General features: G+C 26.9%; 1 protein-coding gene across 1 annotated transcript in view; it reads left to right on the top strand.

Annotated features, from left to right (window-relative positions):
* The first annotated feature begins 6,852 nt into the window (after positions 1–6,852).
* Positions 6,853–27,117, top strand: part of LOC122518540 (probable GPI-anchored adhesin-like protein PGA55) — a 34,126-nt gene continuing 13,861 nt past the window's right edge. Inside the window, exon 1 of the mRNA XM_043637527.1 lies at positions 6,853–7,030. Within this exon, the coding sequence (XP_043493462.1) occupies positions 6,974–7,030 (57 nt within the window). The 5' untranslated portion in view covers positions 6,853–6,973. The remainder of the gene's footprint in view (positions 7,031–27,117) is intronic.

Genomic DNA, 27,117 nt, shown 5'->3' with positions numbered 1-27,117 from the left:
ATTTTGTGTCGTAGAATTTTTTTTTTCTTTTTTTTTTCTAGTTTCCGCATTTGTTAAATGTTTGTTAATTTGTAGAATGGTTTTTTTTGGTTTATTTTTTCTTGAACAAAAATTTCAATATCATTCGATTGTAAGATTTCTTTATTTTGACACCGGTGTTAAATATTTGATGGAAAAAAAATGTAAATTAAAATGCGAATGCATTTCTTTATTTTCGTACTTTGTTAAATGTCGGGTATTTTGTAGAATGTGTTTATTTTTTTTCTTCTTCCTACGAAAATGTAAATTATATTCGATTACAATTCTTTATTTTCACGCTTCGAACTACAACAACGATCGTCCCATAATTCACAATGTTTTTTCTTTTTCTTTTTTTTTTCTTTTTTATTTTTTTTTTTATTTCTATGCCATGGTATTTGACCAAACGAGTTTAGGAGAAGACAAGATCATTAAAATTTCGCTTGTTAAGATAACGCCAGGGAGAATACTACGACGGAAGTTTAGTCTTTACAATTGGTATTATCTCAGTAGGAGATTATTCAAATTCGAATAGAAGAAAATCAAGATGGAAACAAAATTGCGAGGAATTTTCATATCTTTTCGTACGATCGTAATGACCGGTAGCACCCTATCCGAATTAATTTATTTCGATAGATATTTTTACAAGCCTAACACGCTACATTTTCTTCTTATTTATTTAATTATTCTTTTATTCTTTTATTCTTTTTATTTCATCATCAAATTTTATTCATCTTAATTATGAAATTTAATTATTTATTTATTCTTTTATTATTTTCATTTCATTATCAAATTTTATTCATTTTTATACAATGACACACTCATTCTTATGTTAAAAAATGTATGTGTGATTTAATTGTTAATACTATTGAAAAATATTTTTAAAAAAATTTTCTTTTAAATCGAGAAAAATGTTTGAGAATTAATTCACTCGTTTTCATTGAGAATTCAGTGTTTTATTCGATAATAATCATTTATTTATTTATTTATTCGTGAGATTGAGTTTATTTTTTCGTCGTCAAATTGAATTTGAAAAGTTTCAAGTATGTTTTCTAAGTAACAATACGGTTTGTAAAAAGTATCGAACAATGCAACGAGATAATGCTTAGGAAATAGTTGACCCTTCGATATATGTTAACTCATCCATGCAAAAGTCTTGAGAATTCGAAAAGAACTCGTAGAACGCAGAAGAAACTAAAGAAACCTTCGAGTAATGCAGTCGAAGGGAAAATTTAGCGACCATTTATACGTATGTATGTTTTTACATGCGAGTGTGTGTGTGTAAATGTTTTTGCATGAGAGTAAGATAAAACAATTTGAAAGGGTGGAATACAAAAAACAACATAATCATAATAATTTTGTTTAGAATATTATAGTTTAATCGTATGAATTATTTAAAAGATTTATAATTTAACAATTTAATTCTATATAAATAATATTTCTTATATAATATTTTATATATTTAATTTATAATATTATAATATAATATTTTCTTTTTAAATTTATATATATTTTTGTATTAATAATATTATTAAGTATGTGTATGTATCTTTCTCTCAAATTATACACACACACACACGTACACAAATGTATTTTATATTATGACAAATAATTTTAAATACATTTCTTAAATTTATTCGTATAAATTAATTTAAAAGATTTATAATTTAACAAATTAATTCTATATAAATAATATTTCTTATATAATATTTTATATATTTAATTTATAACATTATAATATTATATTTTCTTTTTAAATTTATATATATTTTTGTATTAATAATATTATTAAGTATGTGTATATATCATTCTCTTAATTTATACACACACACATACACAAATATATTTAATATTATGACAAATAATTCTAAATGCATTACTTAAATAGATCAAACAGTAAGATAAAATAAAGTTAGTATCATAGAATACGTCACGATAGTTGCAGATAGACATTTTATATCTTACAAATAGATAAACAACATAGAAGAAACTATTTCGAATACACAATACCTAGTTCGATAAGATTCTAGATACTAGAAGAACGGTATAAGCTTATTTATTACATATACATAAGTAAATACATGTAACACATATACGCACAAACACAGAAACGAAAAGAGTAAAAGAGAAATAGAAAGAAAGAAATATTGAAAGAGACAGATATAAGTTCGAGTTACAGAACGTTTACGACTTCCCATAAGATTTTAATAATTCCCATTCGCACGTTATTACAAATTCGTGAGATAACGTTTATGCGAATGATCCTTCCGTAACTTGTAAAAGATTATTATCATTTTTATTATATTTTATTTTTTTTTCTTTTTTTTTTATCTTTAACAGGAATAATTGGCAAATAAAAAAATGAATGTAATCGTACTTTAAATCCCTTTCGACGATTTTTTACATTGTAATACTTTTTAATACTTATTTTTATTCTTATTTTTCTTTTTCATTTTCTTCTTCTCGTTATCCTTAAAACATAATCATAAGTATGAAATAAATAAATAATCAAACGAAGGAAAAAAAAAATACGTACGATGAGTCATAGCAAATCGTTGAATCATAATAATATTATACATCGATATTATTCCTCGTAACAATTACGTAAATTTGTAATCTCTTACAAAAATAATTTGTTGAAGTACGCATATATAAGTCTGTGTGTGTGTGTACTTTTTTAAATTGTCCAATCTATCCGATAATTTATTTATTTAATCCACTTTCTTTCATTAATATTTATTTTCGAAATATTGGAATAATATAAATTATATAAATCAATTTTTTTACACGCGAATTTTTTTTTATAATCATAATTATATTATTAATATAATTACTAATGTATTTAACCAATAGCATTGTCTCGTTGAAGATTATCATCTCATATTGCAAAAATTATATTTGACATTTAAATGTAAAAAAAAAAATTAAATTATTACGCGTACACATGTATAAGTACGTGTTCATGTTCATATTCGTACGTATGCATGTGTACGTGTATATTCATTCGTGTATGCGTGACAATATATAATATACAAATAAAATTGTAAAAAAAATAATCTACACAAAAATTATATATATATAATTAAACTTACACATTTTTACAATATAATTTCATTGAAAATAAATTAAATATAATGAAAAATAAATCAAATAATTTCAAACAAAATTGTACATACATACATATATAATAATAAATAAAAAACAAATTAAATACAATGAAAAATAAATCAAATAATTTCAAACAAAATTGTATATATATATAATAATAAATAAAAAAAAAATTAAATACAATGAAAAATAAATAAAATAATTTCAAACAAAATTGTATATATATAATAATAAATAAAAAAAAAAATTAAATATAATGAAAATAAATAAAATAAATAATAAAAAAAAAATAAAAAAAAAATAATTAAATGGATAAAAAATAATAATGAAATTAATTACAATGCGCGTATATATATATTACATCGAAATATATTTGAATAGAAATTTATCTTTGAATTTATCTCGTATAGTATAATCTGTCGTCAATTTTTCGTGAAAGGGAGGAGATACTTGGGATCTCGTGAAAAGGAGGGAAAAAGAACGGGCAAGGGGGTGTTGGTGGCGGTGGGGTAAGGGGGGGAAAGAAAAAGTGGATCCTTGCATTCTTCGACATAGTCGACGAAGGTCGTGTAAGTGCGAATGTGAGATCGGCAAGGTCGGTTATTCATCCCCGCTGAGTTGCACAAGGATTTTGTTTAAATCGCTTTTGTTATTCACCGATTCCCGTTTTTCTTATTAGTCATTACGCGTTTATATTATCATTCTATGGTTTCGTATGGTAGATTCGGATTTTTCAGGTTTCCAGAGAAAATCCAGGAGCCGGATGGGAGTCACGGGATGATGGGTGTTGGATGTTGGTTAATTTTGTTTGAACAGTCATGGTGATTGGAAATTCCATTTATATTTAAAATTGGTCATCGGGATGATTGACTTTAATTACGATTGGAAAAAATATTGAACGACTATTGAAAAAATATGATTATTATAACGTTAACGATTATTTATGGATAATATTGTTCGAATGATTCGATAGAGATATTTTTTTGATTTTATTTGTAATTTTGAGGACACCGTATATTGAATTAATTGTTGTCATTTTTTGAGATTTAATGTTCATTATATTTTTCTTATATTATTAGATCGTCATTGATAAGACAATACTTTTAAATTAAATAATAAATCAGTTTTGCGTTTATATTTTTTAATATGCGAGATATATCAACATTTAAAATCAAATTTACAGTTTTGAATAGAAATAAATGATACAAATGATAATGTAATTATTCAAAATTGAATAGATATTTTTCTAATACAAATAAAATAATAAAGAACAAGAAAAAAAAATAAAGAAATGAATCAAACTACCTGTTAGTCATAACAAATTAATTTAAAATGACGTAATAAATAAAAGGACACATTTCACAATGAAAATTATCAGAAATGAAGCGACCTACTTACAGGAATGTTTTACAGTAATCAAAAATTCCTAATAATTGAGGATACTTGATTGAAAAATGACTAACAATGAGAGTTCGTACGATCGAACGGAATTACCGTAAAAATCCTCCAACAAAAAATACTTAAAAAAATACAAACCTATTCGTAGAATTGTAAAGGGTGAAACTCGTGGGATTTTAAATCGGAATTTCTGATTAAAGTATAAAATAAGAAGAAAAAAACAAAGAGGGAAAACTATTATCGAAGAGAATAAAAGGAATGATAGTAATGTCCCCTCCCCCTCCCCCTTTTAAGAGAAGTTTAAGGGCACGTGCCCTCCCCCTTCCCCTTCCTCCCACTCCCCCACGTGTATTCTAAGAAATTGTATGGAGGTTTTATAGGGCATCGTCGCGTATGCATCGTGACCTTCGTTGTTTGCCGGTAACGAGCCGCTATGCGCTTAATTAACGTGCTTTTATACCGCGGCCATTTTTTGCAAGCTCGTAAAAACACGGACAATCATTTTTTTTCTTTTGTTAATTCCCTTCTCTCTTTCTCTTTCTTATTTATTTCTCTGTGTGTGCGGTGGCAAATCGAAATCCGGGTAAGGCAGAAGAAAACAACACTTCGAATCGCAAACTCCGATTATCCCGCCAATGAATTTTCAATTATCTTACCAACGAGATGAACGTAATCGTAGATAAATAATATTAGGATACCTTGGATTATTTTATTTTATTATCTTTTTTTTTTAAAAAATTGTTTCGATTATCTCGAATTTATTTTGTCAACGTCGGATAAACGAAACCAGTTTGAAATCAGTTTGAAATCGGATGAATCAGATGAAATCGGATGAAATTCGAAAGAGGGGGGGTAGGCTGGAAATTAAGAGAAAAAAAAAGGTTACAACGAAACGTATACAAAATTGAAGTATAATACTTCGGTTCTAGGTATGAAAGTTAGAAAGAGTGAGATAGAAAGAGAGAGAGAGAGAGAGAGACAATAAATAATATTAGGATACTTGGATTATTTTATTTTATTATCTTTTTTTTTAAAAATTGTTTCGATTATCTCGAATTTATTTAGTCAACGTCAGATAAACGAAACCAGTTTGAAATCAGTTTGAAATCGGATGAAATCGGTTTGAAATTGGATGAATCAGATGAATCGGATGAATCAAATGACATCAGATGAAATCAGATGAATCAGATGAAATTCGAAAAGGGGAGGGGGTAGGCTGGAAATTAGAAGAAAAAAAAAAGGTTACAACAAAACGTATACAAATTGAAGTATAATACTTCGGTTCTAGGTATGAAAGTTAGAAAGAGAGAGAGAGAGAGAGTGAGTGAGTGAGTGAGAGGGAAAGGTGGAGTGAGAGAGAGAGAGAGGAAGGGAGTGGGATTAACAACGAGAATCTCTAAGAAGTAGGAAGAAGGGGGTGGTGGTGGTGGATGGGTGGAAGGTTTTCGGGGGAGGGGGAGGGGAACGAATCAGCTGTGAGAACGGCGTGGCGCCAGATACAGCGACTCTTACCCGCTGTCAGTTGCTCGAGCCCTGTGCTACGGTTAGGACCGGGACGAACTATCATCAACGTCACATTTTCGAACCTAACCAGAGAACGTTTTAAAGACACCGTGTGTGTGTATATGTGTGTGAGAGAGAGAGAGAGAGAGAGAGAGAGAGGGAAAAAGAATAGAAATACACGTAAACGAAAAATAATAATAATAATAATCAAAAGTGTTGAAAAAAGTAAAAAAATAGAAAAAAAAATAATAAAAGGGAAATAAAAAATAAAAGAGAAAGAAAAGGCTGATGGTACCGTTGTTATCTCTCTCTCTCTAGTCCTCCTTTTCTAACACACTTTTCTCTATTTCTATCCTCGTCTATCCTCCGGCGATCGGCGACCTTTTCAACCCCCTTCTCCTACACAAACTCACAATCCTAAGTTTTACATATATATGTGTGTGTGTGTATATATATATATATATGTTTGATTTTTTTGTTCGTTCTTTTTTTCTATTTCTTTTCAAATCGATCTCGTGAATTTTTGCTCCCTTTATCCGGTTGATAATTAAACGGGATTGAAAGGTGACAAGTTGATCGAGCATATCGAATTTGTTGTTTCTATTGAGAAAGAGAGGAATAGTAGAGAGAGAGAGAGAGAGAGGGATAAATATAAAAATCGATTTTTATATGAAAGTTCCTTTTTATTTATATTTTTTTTTTTTTTGGTTTTGTTGGTTTGTGGTGGAAAAAAAATAAAGAAGAATTAAACGACACAAGTTAAATAATACGAAATAATTTTGAAGAATATACGTTGATATATTATTTATCGAAATAAATAAATAAATAAATAAATAAATAAATAAATAAATAAATAAATAAAACGGGGATAAATATACGAGGATGATGAAGATGACGATCTTTTGATAGAGGAGGCAGGACCTTTCCTCCTCGAGGATAACGAGAAATGGCGTACGGAATATCATTCGAAGCTACACTCAGCGGCACTGTACTTTTCCTACTGGTAAGTTTCTTATTTTATTTTTCTTTTTTTTTTCACATTTTATTTATTCCTTTTTTCCGTTCATCTTCGTAAAAGTTTCTATTCGTTACAATTTTTTGTATTTTATTCTATTTTTATATTTCGTTCGTACACTTTTTCTAACCCCCCCCCATCCCACCCCACCCCGTGCACTGTTCTCACTCTTTTGCTTTTATTTTTTTTTTAATTTTGAATTCGAGCAGAAATGTTTTAATAGAATCGACGACGAATTTCAACGGTATTTTGAAACGATGTGGTCGCGACCTAACCCGTGGAAATTCTAGATACGGTTTACTTTCTAATCCGGACAAGGGCGCGAGCGACAGTTCGTTCTCCATTGTAAACATTTGCGGTACCGTATTAGTGGCAACAGAGACAGACGGATTAAAAAAATGAAAGAGAGAGAGAGAGAGAGAGAGGGAGATAATTTAAACTATAAAGATTTTATTTAAACGCGATTTAATAATTTTGAGACACCGGTTATAACGTTCGAATAATTTCATTCCTTTCTTACGTGACTCAAATGTATTTTGAAATGTTAAATGATTTTAATGATGGATTCGTTTTTTATCTGTGTCATTTAAAAATAGACATCAAAGAGAAAGAGAGAGAGAGGTTGAAGTTACTTTATTTCAAAATTAACTGTGTAGATTTTTAATGATATTTATATCAAATCTTTTTTTTTAATATGTTATGCATACACTTCTCAACAAAATAAAAAAAAGATTTTCTCTAAATTTTAAATAATTTTTAAATTATATGTATATATATGTGTGTGTGTGTGTGATTTTGTATGTAATATTATATTTTATACGTCTCGAGGAAATGGTTATTTCTTTTAAATTAGTAAATAATTAAATAAATATATCACAAATTAATAATTATATATTTTATATATATTTTAAATATAAAAAATTTTTCTTTTATATATATATATGCATACACTTCTCAACAAAATAAAGAACAGATTTTCTCTAAATTTTAAATAATTTTTAAATAATTTTTAAAATATATAATATATATAATTATATGTGTGTAGGTGAATTTTGTATTTAATATTATATTTTTTATACGTCTCGAGGAAATGGTTATTTCTTTTTCAAATTAGTAAAATTAATTTATATAATTATATCACAAATTAATAATTATTATATTTTATATATATTTTAAATATAAAAAAATTTTTCTTTTATATAATATTATGCATACACTTCTCAAAAAAATAAAGAAAAGATTTTTTTCTAATTTTTATATATATATATATATGATTTTGTATTTAATATTATATTTTTTATACGTCACGAGAGAAGAAATTATTTCATTTTAAATTACAGTAAAATTAAATGAAGTAATTATAATTATTAATTAATAATGATTACGTTTTATTTTAAATATTATTACGTACACATTAACATTTACACGTACTCATACACAGAGACCGTTTATTCTCAATACGTCTCAATTAAAGTTTTCCTATCGTTTCTTTTCTTTCTTTCATTTTGTGTTGTTAAGTAATCCGTAGGATTGTTCCGTTCGATCATTGATCTATAACGATCATTTTGCCAACAATATTTTCCATATTTAGAATGTAGCAAGCGTGTTGTTCGAGTCAAGGATATCCACGTTATCTCTCATTGGTTGTCTTGTTTCATAGATTTCAATAGAACTTCAATAGAAGAACTTCAAACACATACACACACACATATATATATATATACATCTAACAAACTCACGGATACATTTAAACGTAAAAAGAGAGAAAAAATAGAAATAGAAAGAGAGAGAGAGAGAGAGACTATGTGAATTCGACGAGCGCGCTACTTTCGTTATGCAAGTCGAGGAACGTTAAACTTACGTCGCTTCACATCGGTGAATTACACTTTGGCGTCTTTAACTTATGCAACACCATGGAATTATCACGGGAAAGCGATCCGCGGGGGATAAATCGCGTTCGAAATAAAATTATCTCGAATTCAGGAAGAATCAAACTCGGCTACTCTCGGACTCCTATTTTTCTATTTTTTTTCTCGCATTTATTTTATTTTATTTTTTTTATTTTTCTTGTTCACTTCCGTCATTTGTACGACAAGAGGAAAATGATTTTTCGAACGAAACGATTCAATCACATTCGTTTATTTATATTATATGTATTATTTTATTCTAATTGTCTCTGCACGGTATTTTTATTTATTTTTTTATTTTTTTTTTGCATAATTAAAAGTAATATTTTTTTTTTTATGACACTACTTTTTTACATTACTAATTACGTTAATAATTATAATAAATAATCGAATATAATACAATTGTTAATTAACATTGATCAACTTTTCATAAAACAAATTGCAATAAAATTACAGAATTATCCAAAATTTCACAAGAGACACAGAAAAATTAAAAAATAAATAAAAATAAATGCATACACGTGCATCTGGTTTTAACTAAAAATAATTTGAAATGTAAATTATAATAAATAATCGAATATAATACAATTGTTAATTAACACTGATCATCTTTTCATAAAACAATTACAATAAAATTACAAAATTATTCAAAATTATCCAAAATTCCACAAGAGACACAGAAAAATTAAAATAAATAAAAATAAATGCATACACATGCATCTGGTTTTATCTAAAAATAATTTGAGATATAAATTATAATAAATAATCGAATATAATACAATTGTTAATTAACATTGATCAACTTTTCATAAACAAGTTGCAATAAAATTACAGAATTATCCAAAATTTCACAAGAGACACACAAAAATTAAAATAAATAAAAATAAATGCATACACATGCATCTGGTTTTATCTAAAAATAATTTGAGATATAAATTATAATAAATAATCGAATATAATACAATTGTTAATTAACACTGATCATCTTTTCATAAAACAATTGCAATAAAATTACAAAATTATGCAAAATTCTGTTGGATATATTCACAAGAAGAAACACAAAAATAAAAATAAATAAAAATTAAATGCATACACACACGTGCACGTGAAATTTATCTAAAAAGAATTTGAGATAAATTATAATACTATCTTACAAAGAGATCAACGAGGTGTAGATGATCGCATGCGGTCCCAGAGAGAGAGACAAATGTGTACACATGTTGAAAGTCACGCACGTCCGACGTTAATTTCTCGCTTACGCTTGTTTTCCATGTCTTTCATGAACGTAATTAGCAAGAGTGAGGACACACACACACACGCACACGTGTACAAATACATCCATACATTTATCATTCCATGGGGTTTCTCAGCACGAATAAAAAAAATGAATTAGAAAGATGATATTTAACAAACACGTTTCCCAAGCACATTAATTTTAAATTAGGCTACCTCTTATTATTATTAGATTATTTACGAAACGAATTACAACTGACAGTGTTTTTTGTTATCTAAATTGGTCAATGATTCGTAGAAAATTGTTAATTATAAAAATATATTTATTTATGAAATGATTTTTGAATAAATACAGAGAAATGAATTGTGTCAAACTCTTGTTGGATAGAATAATTTTTCTTTTAAAATTAATTTATAATCGTGTAATTATTATTCTTTAATTTATTATTTATTTATAATTATTAGTATTTGTTTATTATTCGGAGTGGGGGGGATTCATTTCGTTATAAAACGAATGATAACATCTAATTAGATTTATCATAATTATTTCAAAATTAATTTATAATCGTGTAATTATTATTTTTTATTATTATTTATTATTAATTATTTTATTATTTGTTTTATTTATTCGGAGTGGTGGGGGGATTCATTTCGTTATAAAATGAATAAGAACATCTAATTTATATTTATCATATTATTTCAAATTAATTTATATCGTGTAATTATTCTTCTTTAATTTATATTATTTACAATTATTTATTATTATTTGTTTTATTTATTTGGAGTGGTGGGGGATTCATTTCGTTATAGAACAAATGATAACTTTTAATTTATATTTATCACATCATTCTTTTAAAATTAATTTTTATAATCGTGTAATTATTATTCTTTAATTTATTATTTATTTATAATTATTAATTATTATTTGTTTTATTTATTCGGAGTGGTGGGGGATTCATTTCGTTATAGAACAAATGATAACTTTTAATTTATATTTATCACATCATTCTTTTAAAATTAATTTTTATAATCGTGTAATTATTTATTCTTTAATTTATTTTATTTATCTGTACTTAATTTTTGATTATTATTTGTTTTATTTGTTTTATTTATTTGATGGGGAGGATGGAGGAGGAAGCGAGGAGGGGTAAAAATTTATTTATTTATTTATTTATTATCGATGTCGTATCCTTGGCACGAAAAATTGCAATCGTATGAAGTTTTTGGAACACGTATGATATAACTTTGCATTCCCGACGTACACTGCGTGGGCGTATCGTTCTAAAAATGTTACACCAAAGGGACGATCAATTTAAAAAAAAAAACACACACATACACATTCCTGTCTTCGCAGACAGAGAAGAAAGAAAGAAAGAAATAAATAAGCAATAAACAAAATTGAATAAAAGGAACGGGCGAGAATACTTTGCAAAAATATTTGGAAATTTTATTTCATTTTATTTTTTTTAATCATCGATCACCCAACGTCCAGTCGAAAAAGTATTAATAAAAAAATTATTGGCCCGATTATTTATCGACGAACCAATGAAAATATCAAACGTCAGAAACGAATGGAAGAGAGGAAAGCAAAAAAAAAAAAAATAAAATAAAATAAAGAAAGAAATAACATAATCGATTCATTCTCGTTGTATTATCGTGTGTCTTCATTAAGAAAAACTCAAACCTCGTTCACTTAAATTAAGATACACATTAAACACAGGTATATATACATAAATACAGGTATATACATACTTGAAAAAAATGAAAAAAAAATAAAAAGATAATGACAGGTATAGTTGTGTACAACAAGTGTGACACCTTCTTTCTTAACCGATATTTTCCAATTGAATTTACATTGGACACGAGCCAATTTTAATGAGTTCATCAAAATGACTGTTTTCCGCAGTAATTGGGACGATATACTCGCGTCATTTACACAATCACGATTTCTTATTAATTAAAAGATGAAAAAAGAAGAAAAAAAAATAAAAAGTACGAGATAGAATGAGAGAATTTAACGCAAACCAAAAAACGTGGCTTATACCGAAGGTTAAATCACCCAGACGATTCGTTTTAAGATAATAACTTAATTAAGTAAACGTTTATTTCACTTCGATGAATGAAAATAAATGAAAATAAATGAAAATAAATGAAAATAAATGAAAATAAATGAAAATAAATGAATTATTCGTTGTACCTGATGATTTCAATGATTTCAAGGCCACGCAAAGTGTCCAATTATCGATCAACGAAATTAATTAATTAAACTCATCGACAATTAATTCTCGAATGATAAAAACAATTAAAAATTTCCATAATTCAAGGTGTCCTGTGAAAATTTCATTCGAATTCGATTATTTTTATGGGAAAGGTGAATAATTCGTGAATCATTTCAATAAGAATTAAGATAATTAACAGAATTTTTTTTTTCTGATTAGACGAAATGTACCTCGTTTAATTGTTTATAAAAAAAAAAGGGAATGAAAAAGAAAAGGAAAAAAAGGATTGGAGATAAGGTATCGAGTAGTATGTTGAAGAAGTTAGTATGATTCACGCGTGAACCATTCGCGAGTGTATCCGACGAGTTGGACGGGTAGTTTGAAGAAACCTCGGCTTGAAAACAGCCTCGAACTCCACAATAACCTTAGGATGTTTGTGGCAGCCGGTCGGTAAATCTCCCGGGCGTTAACACGCAAAAATGCAACTCCCCCTTTTGCGGGGGTGGTGGTGCTGGTGGTGATGGTGGTGATGTTGGTGGTGGTGGTGTTGTTGTCCAGGACAGTTGGTATGCAACATCTCTTAGCACGCTCCTTTTTTTTTTTTTTTTTTTTTTTTTTTTCTATTTTTACTATCAACTAGCCTAGAAATTTTACTATGAACATTTGTACTATGTTTTATCATTGTTTGATCTTAGACAAAATTTAATAATAATAATAACCGAAAGGAAATTAATGATTAGGATTTTTATTTTATTCGAAGGAATTTTGTTATCAGGGGAAAGAAAGTATTCAATCATTTGTAATCAGTTTTTTATATAAAAAATAATAAATTAGGATAATTAGAAATGTTGTTTTATGTTACGTTGTCTCTTTTATCTTAAATAAAATTTAACAGTAACAACAACAATGAAATTAACGATTAGGATTTTTATTTTATTCGAAAGATTTTTTTGTTCGGACGTAAGAAATATGAAATCATTTGCAATCAGTTTTTTATATAAAAAATAATAATTAGGATAATTAGGTTGTCTTTATTTTATCTTAAATAAAATTTAACAGTAACGACAACAATGAAATTAATGATTAGGATTTTTATTTTATTCGAAAGAATTTTTTGTTCAAACGCAACAAAATATGAAATCATTTGCAATCAATTGTTTGCATAAAAAATAATAAATAAACAATTAGAAATTTTGTTTTAAGTTGTTTTAGTTTCGGTTGGATTCAAATTACAATTAGAAGTAAGAAAGTATAGATTGGTTTGCAATCGTTTTTTTTAAACAACAATAACGAATAGACGATTAGAATTTTGTATATTTTATTTTATTTATTATAATTTTAGTTAGTTTCTATTCACCACGGTTAATAAAAGAACGTAATGATTGGTTTAAAATCATTTTATTGTATTTCTCCAATACACACAATGATGTTCGCATTAAATAAAATATTTACGAGTATTATCATAGATATAAAGAAACGGTAAGATAATATTTAGAAACTAGAAATACTTAGAGTTAAATAATAAAAATAAGAAAGAGAAATAGAGATGGGTTATGAAATTGAAATGAAATGCGAATGAAATTACGTTTGTTTATTTTTATATTTCTACTCTTTGACTATTAAAAGATATAAAGTATCACGAAAGAGATGTAAAATAATATAATAATGTATAAATATAAATTTAAAAAAAATAATTTAAATAGAGAAAGTAAGAATAACCTCAACTATACCTGTTTGCCAGTTGAATAGAAAGAGGAGTCAATAAAATAAAACAAAAAGTAAAAAGTAAAATAAAATAAAATAAAATAAAACAAAATAAAAGAGAAAATAACGACTGGTGCATCTTACCGGTGGATTATTTTTTGCCAGAAGGGTGATAAGGAAACATACTAATCCTTGAATCGAAGAAAGTATACTTTGGATTGAATAAACTTGCGAAGGTCTTCTTCTTCTTCTCTTTCTCTCTCTTTCCTTTCCTTTCTAGTGAAATAAAACATATGATATAGAAATATACGAATACTGTATTAATATATACACATTTACAAGTATAAAATTACGTGTAGAAATAGATAGAATATCATGGTGGTCTTGATACACCATGATATTCAATGATAGGGAAGTAAATGTGCTCGGTTTATGAATTCTAGCGGAGATTGTGGAATGCGAAGATAGGTCTCTAGGTTCGAAATACCGTTAACACGGGCACGGGTACGGGTACACGGGTACATGGGTACGAGTAAAAGAGCACGACGGGTACGAGGACGCACGGAATTCACTGCATTGTGAACCAAGTTGCACTACGAAACTCATGTTTCGAACGTTTCTAACGGTAAATCGTGTAACTGATTAAACACTCATGATGATATGTGTATACCGTTTGTTAGATCATTCCAGATCTAATAGATCTTATATAATCTTATATATATATATAATCAAATTTTAATAAATATATATAATAAAAAATAATATTATATATGTTATATAATAAAATAGTATTATACATAAAATTTAGAAAAATAAATACAATTTTTAAAAATAATATTATAAAATAATATTATATATATTATATAATAAAATAGTATTATATGAAATTTATAATATTAATAATAATATAAAATAATATTATATACATATTATATGTAATTTTTATTATTATATTATATATATTTTAATTATTATATTAAATAATATAATATATAATACATCTATTCATATATAAGATATATTATATAATTTATTTAATATATATATATATAATTTATATATAAATGTTATGAAATAATATATAATTAATTAAATATAATTAATCTTAGGAAATAAAATATAATTCGCTTAAATTTTGTTTTTTTTTTTAATTTGTGTCAAATTTGAATCCACAGATTTTAAGTTCAATTCAAGATTGTTATAATAAGTTAGTCTGCAAATTATAAAAATGTGAGAATATTATAATAAGAAAGATTTTGAGAAAGAAAATTAGTGATTATTATTAACTTCAGAGATTTAGTTGAAGACTCGATCTTGCATTTAATTTCTTTTTTATGTGGTTTAACAATAAGATCAATTGGATCAATCAATGAATCAAATCGAATGAGATTGCATCAATTGCAGAGCCCTATTTGTAATTTCCGGCCCTAAAACGAGAAACTTCCGTTGGCAGTATACGTTTGATCTTGTTCTCTTATATTCTATTGGTCCTCTTTGTACTTCCTCTCGTTAAATCTTCATCGAGATAGATCGATTCGATGATACGGTGCTTCCGTTCGAAGCTTTCATTTCGTGGTCCTTTCAAAATGATTTCATATCGATTCGATATCAAAGGTTCTTCGATTTCATTCGAAAATCTTATCGATCAATTTTAAATTGATTTAAGATCAAAATTACGAAGTAACACAACACTTGTTTATCTTTCAAATATTCAGATATTATAGAAAATAATTTTTTCACTAAAATATTTTAATATGATTGTGGTATTTCTAAATAAAATAAAAATTTAAGTTAATAAACAAATTATCCAATGATTGAAAATTTATTTAGGTACATCCAACCCCTATAAATTAGATAATAAATTATTAATTAATAAAAAGTAGTCTAAATAATAAAATTTTAAAATCTAATATACAACTTACAACTAGTATCACAATAATTTACCCGAATAGATTTCTTTGTTATATTTTAATCGAATATGTGATAAGTTAAAACAACTCAATTTATAAATTGAATATAAATTGAATATGTATATTAATATATATTTTATTGAAAATAAATAAATAAATAAAACCAAATCAAAAAATACTCTCACTCGATATTCATTCGTATTAGAATTCATACCGCAAACGCAAACGCAAAAAAAAAAAAAAAACGAAATATAAGAATAAGAATAAGAAGAAGTGGGTATAGGAATTAACGTCGTTGGGTTCTGTGCGTGAAATAAATTATTTACAAAAATAGTTCTCGCACTTTCACCATAACGGAGAATGTACGTGAAAGGTATGGGGGAGTAACAAAAGAATAAAAAGAAAAAGAAGAAAAAGAAAAAGTAGAAGAAGAAGAAGAAGAAGAAGAAGAATCGAGAAAACAATACTTTTGCTTACGCGAATCCTCCTTCACCTTCTTCACCTCCTCCAACTCCTCCTACCCCCGTACTTCTCCTTTCCCATAGCTCGGATGCCAACTCGGAGGGCGCCAGATATTTTTAAACCAGAACGATAACAACGACCGACTGGATTCCAACCGAGCAAACGTCGTCTGGTAAACGAATCACCTTGCGAAATTCACTTGGTTGGTCTCTTTCTTAACTCGTCACACGAAAAATAAGACGAGGGGGGAGAAAAAGGGAGAATCGAGAAAGAGGAGAAGGAGGATGGGAAGAAGGTGATGGAAATCACAAAACAAACCAAAAAGAAATCAGAAGAAATATTGTTCAACCCTGTCAACGTTATCGAACATTATAATTTTATTTTCTCTTCTTTGTTATTAAAGTACCGATACGACATTTTATACTTTGCATTGACATTCGGAATAATTAATAAGCGGTAAATCATTGGAAGGTGTATGCATTCGTATTTAAATACAAACGAAAGATGCGAACGAACACCGAACGCACACACACACAGACACACATGGAATATAATATTATTGAATTTTATTTTATTTAATTAATATATAAAAATAATATAAAAATATAAATAATATAATATAATATAAAAATAAAATGTTTATTTTGAAATAAAAATGACAATTATATATATATATAATATATTAATTAATTCAATTAGTAATAAATCAAATATAACAGGTCTTCGTGGCTCAAGTGGTAGAGCGTTCTTTCGGTATGCGAAAGATCCTGGGTTCGAATCCCCCCGGGTCTCTCGATTTTTTAAACAACTGAAGCTCGAATTTATTAGGAGAGTTCTTCGAACGAATAAATAAAATAATATTATACTAATTAATATATATATATTAAATTATTCTAACATCGTTACACATTGTTACAATCCTGATACAAATTGAATCATTTATCTCTAAATTATAATTGATTTCATTTAATATTTCCATTGAAACAATTGAAAAAATTCATTCGAAATATAATTAATGATATAAAAAATCAATTAATGTTGCAATAAAATCGAATGGATAATAATACGAATAAAAATGTTTTTACATAAGAATTAAGTTAACAAAGTTAAATGAAAATGTCAGATAATAATAGAGGGTAAGAATAAGACCGCACAGGTTTTGAACGATACAAGACAGAAAGTATCTCGTAGTAGTAAAATTGTTTCTGTTCGTAGGTATCTCATGGGAAAAAGGGATAGGTATCTTCACCAGGTGAGAGAAAAGGCGTTATGCTGGTAGCTATTAATAGGACTGAGCTTATCTCGTATGATTCTATATATAGTTCGGTAGTGTGTGCGTTAGGGTGGGTGTAGTTTTGCTAAGGGGTGGGCCCCAAGGTGGGAGAAAGATTATTTGTACCGGTTTTCTGGAATGGTTGACCATACAACCAGTTTCCTTCCTATAAGAATATACATTTACACATATATACATTGTATATACATGTGTATATAAAAATAAGCTACCAATACATTTATCCTTTCAGCCCTAACAATCTTTCTTTCTCTTTCTATTTTATTTTTTTACTTTCTTTTTTTATTTCTTTTCTTAATTTGATACATCGAAGTGGCGCCAGGTTCATTGACAAATAAACTTCTCAACTGTCTAGACACACCATTTTCCTTTTTCCTTTTTTTATTAACAATTTGTTTCAAATCACCGATTGATCACTGCTGTCAAAACCACAAACAGCATCCTCGGTGATCCTTAATTAAATTCACAGTAGTTCGTTCCTTCGAATCAATTATTTTCAATCCTAAAAAATTCATATCGAGTAGTCTTAGATGGAACGATGCAACTGCAACAACTGCAACAACTGCACCAGCAGCAGCAGTCTGTCTGTCCAATGAACTCCCAAAGGAATTTTTGACCGACGGAGTTAACGATTCGTTTGGAATTTCGAGTCTGAAGCTTAACCTCAACCTCAACCTTCCTTCTTCCTCCCTAAATCCACAATCTTTAATCCCCTTACCCCCCTCAACCTCCCCCTCCTCCCTCCCACCATCTCCTTCCTCGTGCGATTCGATTATTCTGGGCTGATGTTTGCCCACACGAATTCGAGAATTTTTTAAAGGATCCTTAGCATCCTTATCTTCGACGAACAACGAATCCTTGCGTCATATATTTGGGCCGTTGACGCGACGGGTGGAAGACCTCGGCAAGGACGAAAAAAGGTCTCGCACTTTTAGGTTTTCGGATGGACGGTTCAGCCACGTGTCTCGTTTCCCTCACTCTTTTTAAACTTTGACTCAACTTCTTTGGGAAAGGGGAAGGGGGAGAGTATTTTTTATTTTGGTGGATGTACTTTTGCTTTATCTTTTGATTCATTTTTTCATTTATTTTCCATTCTTGAAAATTTTCAATTCTCGTCTACTAAGGAATTTAAATCGCTCGTGTTATTGTGCAACTTTGCACAATAGGATGAGAAACGTGCAATATCCGACGTAAAATTTCCCCATTAGTTGAATCTTTAGAATTTTCTGATAATATTTTGTAAGAATTCGCGATATTGCTGGTGCATACTTTATATTAAATTCTCGTTAAAGAAATTTGTTCACACTTCTAAGCTAAAAAATAAAACCCCTCACCTACCCTTCACCCTAAAAGAAAAAAAAAGAATTAATCTCGAAAACTGTGTCATTTCGTTCGACAAAAAAAAATCAAAGAAAAAAAAAAAAAAAATGAAGAATCGATGGGAAATCTCGGTGCAATTCGCGAACTTATTATTACACCTGCATCAATTAATTAATTCCAATGTTAATTCGATACGTTTCAATAAAATAATCAGATGTGGTTGGGAAGGTAAGAGAACGAACATGATTTAAGGAAAATTATTGAAGTTCTCCAATCTGGTTCGTCCAAGGTGAGCCTGAAACAAGGATCACGAGAAAAAGGATGAGATAGAGTAATGTTGTGTGTAGTTTTAAACAACTTCAAGATTTTTTTCTATTTAAAACCGGATGGATAATCTCTCTCTCTCTCTCTCTTTCTTTCTTTCTTTCTTTTCTCTCTCTCATTCTATCTCGTTGATGGTGTCTTACGAGCAATTAACTAACTCTTTATGAGCACACAATGTGACACATATATTATCCACACATTTCTTTTCAATTTATACTCTTCCATCTTTCTTCTCCCTTTGTTTCTTTTTTTTTTTCTTTCTATTTATTTTTATTTTCAATTTTTTATCCACCGACGAATCATACTTATGAATCATCGTACAGTAAATCCCCGTTCAAGGGAATTTTCTATAAAATTACCACACCAGCATCCGGATCGTACCCTTTCGAAACGATTAACCAACCACTTTCATGAAAAATGTGACTTTTTCAAAACGGTTCATCATCGGTTCTTCGAAGAATACAAAAATTTTGGATATTTTAATAATAAAGATATCATTTTATATTTATTTATTATTTTTATTATAATAAAATAAAAAATAAATAATATATATATAAAATATATGAAATAAATTGATTAATAATAAAGATATAAAAAGGTAACGTAATCAAAATTCGAATAAAATCGTAATAATTCTTCCGATATATTTTCTTTCTTTTTTTATTTTAATAATAAAGATATCATTTTATATTTATTTATTATCTTTATTATAATAAAATAAAAAATAAATAATAAATATATAAAATATATGAAATAAATTGATTAATAATAAAGATTAAATATACAAAATAAATAAAAAATTAAATATATAAAATATATGAAATAAATTGATTAATAATAAAGATATAATTTTATATTTTGATTTATTTATATATATCTTTATTATATTTGAATAATAAAGATATAAAAAGGTAACGTAATCAAAATTCGAATAAAATCGTAATAATTCTTCCGATATATTTTCTTTCTTTTTGTTTATTGACAAATAATCGTAAAAAGGATGATCATTTTAAATCGGTTAGTACAAAGGGAAAAGTATTTTCATAGTTGGAAGTGGGTAACGGTTATCGAGGGTGGGAGAGAAATCATAGTCATCGTTGAGGAAGAAAGAAAGAAAGAAAGAAAGAGAGAGAAACCGAGTTATATGGGGCCACCCGGTAGGAACGGCATTGAACGACCTTCACAAATCGGGGTCCCTGTCCTGAGCACACACAGCAACACGCGGAAAGAGGTTTTTGTTACCCTTCCACACGGTTTGTGACACCACTTATATATATTCTTGTAGTATATGTATCTTCAAGTTTGTCTGGATCGTGAAATGTATACGTATCACCTAGTTGCATAGCATTACCTAGTTGCAAGACATCTTTTTTTCTTTTCTACTTGTTCTTTTTAGTTTTTGTTTCTTTGTTTTAACCCAATCCGACCTAGAAACTTTCACATTTAACGTTAGGTCTTTGTTTAAATATTTTATTAATTGTTTTTTTTTGTTATTGTTGGATGTCTTTTAATGGAACATCATTTTGTTTAGATGTGTTTTAATTAAAAGTGTATAAAATAAAATATAAAACAAAATAAAAGTATATAAAATAAAATAAAATAAAATAAAAAATATTTAAATAATTGTTTTTTGTTATAGTTGGTGTCTTTTAATGGAACATCATTTTGTTTTAGATGTGTTTTAATTTAATATTTTGTTGTTTAGATGTGTTTTAATTTAATATTTTTTTGTTTAGATGTTTTTTAATTAAAAGTGTATAAAATAAAATATAAAACAAAATAAAATAAAATATAAAACAAAATAAAAGTATAAAATAAAATAAAATAAAATAAAATAAAAGAATAAAGATATATCTGCTCACGTTACAATTGCAAAAGTACACTAAAAAAAAATCACAATACCACATCCTGAAACCCTACCTTGACTGCTTTAACATACCCCATAAGTAATAAATTAAATCAAATCGTTTTATTATTTTTCAACATTTCCGTTCTTCCTCTTTTTTTTTCTTTTATATTATACTTACCATGAATGTATTATAATATTACGGTATAGTAAAACCATGTGGTATCGTTTATCTTCATGGCTTATCAATCCTACGACAGCTTTCTTTATGCAGGTTCGAGTAATTACGATATGAACGACGGAATTGCTTGCTTGATTTTCCTTTTCAGTGTTTTAAACAAAAGTGAATAAAGGAATAAAAGGATAATTATATGGGAAAGGGGGGGAATAAAGTGAAAATTTATTTATAAAGAATTGAAAAATGAGAATGTGATAATAATGATTATAAATTATTAATATCATTTTTATTTCATCCCATTGCACGACAATAAAACACGTGCAATAAAATTGATTACTTTAATTATCTTTCATTCCATTATTTTATTTATTTCACACACACACACACACACACGCACGCACACACAGATTTTCTTTATGCAATAGAAAATATCGTAAAAATCAATTTCTCTTTTGATATTTAATTTAATTTTTTCTGTTTAATAATGAGTCATGCAATTAAATTAATTAACTTTATTATCTACTATACTTTTTAGTTTGATACTATTATCTTATTTTCGTCTATTTTTTTTTCATTATTTTCGGAGGTGATGTGTAACGATGAAGAAAAAAAAAAATAAGAAAAAATAAAAAACGAAACTTTTTACAGTCTTGGGATAAATTTACGGACCACCTACCGTCAAGTAAAGGATTTTAATTACTCGTATATTCGCGATAATGGGGTTTTAATCGCGAAAAGCATGTGTACCATACAAATATTATATTTTATTATATTATCCAATCCTTTTTTCTTTTTTTAATCAAAATTACGAAAACGAATGTACACCACAAAAATTACTCGTCAAATCTTTCTCTATTAATTATTAATTAGAATAATTTAAAAACAAATTTAATAATAATAATATTTTTCTTTTTTATTTTTTTTTATCGAAGTTTAATATTGAAACAACGTATGAATAAGTATAATAAACGTTAACATCGTATTAAAATAATATAAAAGATCAGATCAGATTGATCAGAATTGACGAATCATCTTTTATTATTGGCTCGATTAAAGTTCCTTAGAAAAAGAAAAAGAAGGTGATATAATAAATGAAAATTTGTTCATAGGATAATATCGACCTCCTTCTTTTGTCTCTTATCATCTACATGTAATCTTTGAATTATTCTTCAACGTTATGTTCACGATCGAATACGATCAACTATAACGGTATTTCTTAATCCTTATCTTCGATTTTACGATCCACTTTCATTACCGTCACGTATTTCAATATTCGTCCTCATACAAGGATACAACTTGAATATATGAATCTGTAAATGTGTATACGTATATGTGTAAATGTGTGTATGTGTGTGTATGAAATTATCGATGGGGACCAAGGAACGTGATTTGTTTGATTCTACTGAAGTATATAACAGCAATGTATGGCAAAAATAGGAACAAAAGTAAGAACAAAAGTATCAGCAAAATAAGTAGCAGCAAGAGCACAAAACCCACGGTCGGTTGCAATAACGGCGGTGCATAAAGTTATTGTGCAAGTGTGCGTACTATGTAGGAGTACCATGGTCGGCCGATATGCCTTTCACATAACTGTGAGTAAATGCCAGGCCGCAGCAGTGCTCTCCGTGCTCCACCTCTCACAGATGAGAAGAGAGACCTATCCCACTATAAACTAATATATATATACATATATATATATATGTATGTATTATTAATAATAATCTTTACGTGTGTGAAAATTAACCAATTTTTTTATTCAATTAAATTCATATCTATTTTATCGATTATTATATTAATTATTATCGTTATGGGGAAATGATATATTCAATATGTGAATTTGTTTTAAATATTTGTGTTAGTGAATTTATTTATTTTTATTTTAATTTAGAAATAAAATTCGTTAAATTCGTGCTCTATCGATTATTATATTAATTATTATCGTTATGGGGAAATGATATATTTGATATGTGAATTTGTTTTAAATATTTGTGTTAGTGAATTTATTTATTTTTATTTTTATTTAGAAATAAAATTCGTGCTCCACCTCTCATAGATAATACAATTAACCAATTTTTTTTTCAATTAAATTCATATTTATTTTATTATCGATTCTAATTCACTTTATCTGGGTGAAATGATCTATTCGATATGTGAATTTGTTTTTACATATGTTGGTGGGTGAATTTATTTATTTTTATTTTTCTTTAGAAATAAAATTCGTGCTCCACCTCTCACCGCTCTAATTATATATCGAATCTCGTAATAATATTCTTAATCATTCTTTTTCCTTAGACAAGAACATTTTACGTGTGCGCAAATGAACCTGTTTCTTCATCTTCATATCTATTTTACGATATTTATTTATATTGCTCGTCAATTGACAGAGCGACTGAATCACCAAATAGAAAAAACACATTGACGATTTGTTTAACAATAATTAATAATATTGTAATATAATATCATAAAATAATTGAATGATTTCACTTTTTTTATTTTTTTTTTCTTAACCAATTTTTAAATACTTCTACTTGAAATTTATGTCCGAGAATCGAATATAATAATTAAAAATTAATAATTATTATCATCGTTCCGGGGTAAGATTTCGACCGGTCTAAAAAAAAATAATTAAAGAATGGTAAAAAGAAAGGAAGAAAAAAACAGGTTTTATAATTTCGCGACTTTTTCTTCGTGATCGAAAGAATGCGAGTTCGTAAAAGACTAATGCGAGTTCGAGGAATTACGTGAGAATCGTCGAAGGTGAAGCACGTGACGGTTTCCATTTCACTTTTTAGCGAATTTTTGTCTTTAGTTGAGACGATTGATATTCTCAAAGGACGACGTATCGATTACGAAACAAATTTAATCCTTTTCGCTATCGTCTTATCACGTTCCTTCTTAAGAATAACAATTACCTTATTCGTAATATTACATAACATAATTTATCGAATAAACTAATTCATTTTCTTTCTCTTGAATGTAACTCGAAAAATAATTAAAATAATTAAAATAATAATAAATAAAAATAAATCAAAATTAATACACTAAATATTAATTTAATTGAAAATTGTTATCAATGTGGGTGTAGTTAAATTATTTTAAAATTATTAAAAAAAAAATATTACAAAATTTTCAACAAAATTTTCAACAAAATTTTCAACAAAATTTTCAACAAATTTTTCAACAAAATTTTCAACAAATTTTCAACCAAATTTTCAACAAATTTTTCAACAAAATTTTCAACCAAATTTTCAACAAAATTTTCAACAAATTTTTCAACAAAATTTTCAACAAAATTTTCAACAAAATTTTAATTAAAGATACATAGAAAATTAATTTTATATGTAATATAAAATTAATATAAATAATTAGAACAAAAAATATAAAATACTACAAAGTTTAAATGTTAAATTACAAAAATAAAAAATGATATATAAACTAATTAATTTTGTAAAAAATATAATTTTGATAAATCTTCGTTGAAAGATTCTTCGAATTTGAATCGATTAACAGACATAAAAATCAATAATTGCAACGACAAAAATAATAACGTAGAAAAAGAAAATCTAGTTTACATTCAATTAACTTTTTTCTCCACTGTCTGTTAGATCACTAAATTATTCTTGGAATAACCTTGAAAATGTTAATTGATCTCGGACAGAAAACCGAGATCAAACTAATTTAACATAATCGTCCAAGACATTTCTTAGTTTTTTTTTTAATTTTAATTATATTTTTATTCGATCGTAGGAAGATAAAAGATGAGAACAAATTATAATAATAATAATAATAATAATAATAATAGTCGGTCGGTGTCCTTTTGAAAAATTCTTAGAAAATAAGAAGAAATTTATCTTTGATCGAGTGATTTTGATACGTTCGTCACAAAAATCTATATTATTATTATTATTTATTTTCTTCTTTTATCTTTCGTTAAAGAAAGAAAATTGTTTTCGAAGGTAGTTCGAGGTTTTGTTGTCTCTTCGTAGACAGTCGTCCTTGTGCAAGGCACTTCGTGAGATCACGTACACGTCTCAATTAAATCCTACTTAAACGAACGTTTCGTATACAAGTTATGTTCATTCGTACGCTCATTGGTTCACTCATTCGTACATTTGTTCGTTCGTGCAACTCGTAAATTGAGGAAACAATCTTTCTAATATCATTTCCATCCTTTTCCTATTTCTTAACGAATAATTGCATTGGAAAGATACGAATAAATAATTTATATACATATAATATTTATATTTATAATATATAATATAAATTATTATTAATAATATTTGTAATATTGAATTTGTTATTTAGTGTAATGAAAAAATTAATTAAATATTATTTTTATTATATTAAATATAATATTATAATAATTATAATATATATAAAATTAAATAAAAATATAAATCATTCGACGTTTCTTTTTGTTCTTCATTAAAAAAAATAAATAAAATAAAAATAAGAAATAAAGAAAAAGAAGAGAAACAACGTTATTGTTTCGAGTATTCAACATTTCGTGATTTTTCTTCACAAGACAACGTTTTATGGTCCATAAAACATTAAGAAATACGTTCAGCTCGACAAATGGCATTCGTTAGCACGCGAATTCGCCATAATATTTATTTCCTTTGTTTTTTTTCTTTTATGGGGCAGGGGGGTGGTCTGGTTTGGTTGTTCTTTTTTCATTTTATTCACTTTCTTTTTAGTTTTATTCATTTATTTTTGTTCATTTGTAATAATATTAATAATTATTATTATTATTTATTTATTTAATTTATTTAAGAATATAAAAGTATAGTAAAAGAATTGTATGATAATTTGGAAATTGATTTTCTAAACTTTTCTTTTCCGATCTTTCTTATTCTTTTCCCCATTGATGTCTCCTTCAATCTGCCTACGCGAGCATTAAAGTCTCCTTCCGAAATCAATTATTTCTTTATTAAAACTTGTAACAGCTACATTAGTTTTATTTTTAATTGCAATAATTTGATTTTGTTATAATATTAAAGGTGTTTCAAAATATATAAAAATAATTTAAGGGGTAGTTTTTCAATACGTTCAAATAAAAACAAAAATTCGTATTTTAACATATGCACGATAATTTATAATTAATTTTGCCGATTATTTATAACAGTCGATTAAAATTAATTTTTAAAATAATATATGAAATTATTTACGTTGTAAAATGAAATTATAAAAAAAAAAAGATTTTTATTTTTATTCCACTGTTATAATTAGCAGACACAATTATATTTCAATTATATTTCAATTAATTCATTATTAATAATTATTATATAACAATTATTTTTGTTAGTCTGATTTTGCATATTATTTATTAATCAATCCGATCTACTTATAAAAAATGATTATTATATCTGATTATTTATGCATTCTATTTCATTGGGACAGGTCGTTGATAATTTAGAATTAAAAAAAAATTTAATTAGCACGAGAATAAATTGTAGACGAACATTTTGTTTCTCGCGTTACTTCTATCTTTCTCTTTTTTCTTTTTTTTTTTTTCTGTGTGTTAGTACGAACAAAATATATGCCCTCTCACCGTTTGCTTCGTTTCTTCATGGACGTAATCTCGCAAGGTCGACCTGTTCGTCGCGGTTAAATGATTAGAATAACTAATAGCCGAATGATACCGTTTCGCTATCTTTAAAACTATCCTTTCTTTTCAACTT

The sequence above is a fragment of the Polistes fuscatus genome, unplaced genomic scaffold, assembly GCF_010416935.1.
Source record: "Polistes fuscatus isolate 324 unplaced genomic scaffold, CU_Pfus_HIC Scaffold25, whole genome shotgun sequence".
Taxonomy (NCBI): domain Eukaryota; kingdom Metazoa; phylum Arthropoda; class Insecta; order Hymenoptera; family Vespidae; genus Polistes; species Polistes fuscatus.
The sequence above is the reverse complement of the archived record's forward strand: the minus strand, read 5'-3'. Positions and strand labels throughout refer to the sequence as shown.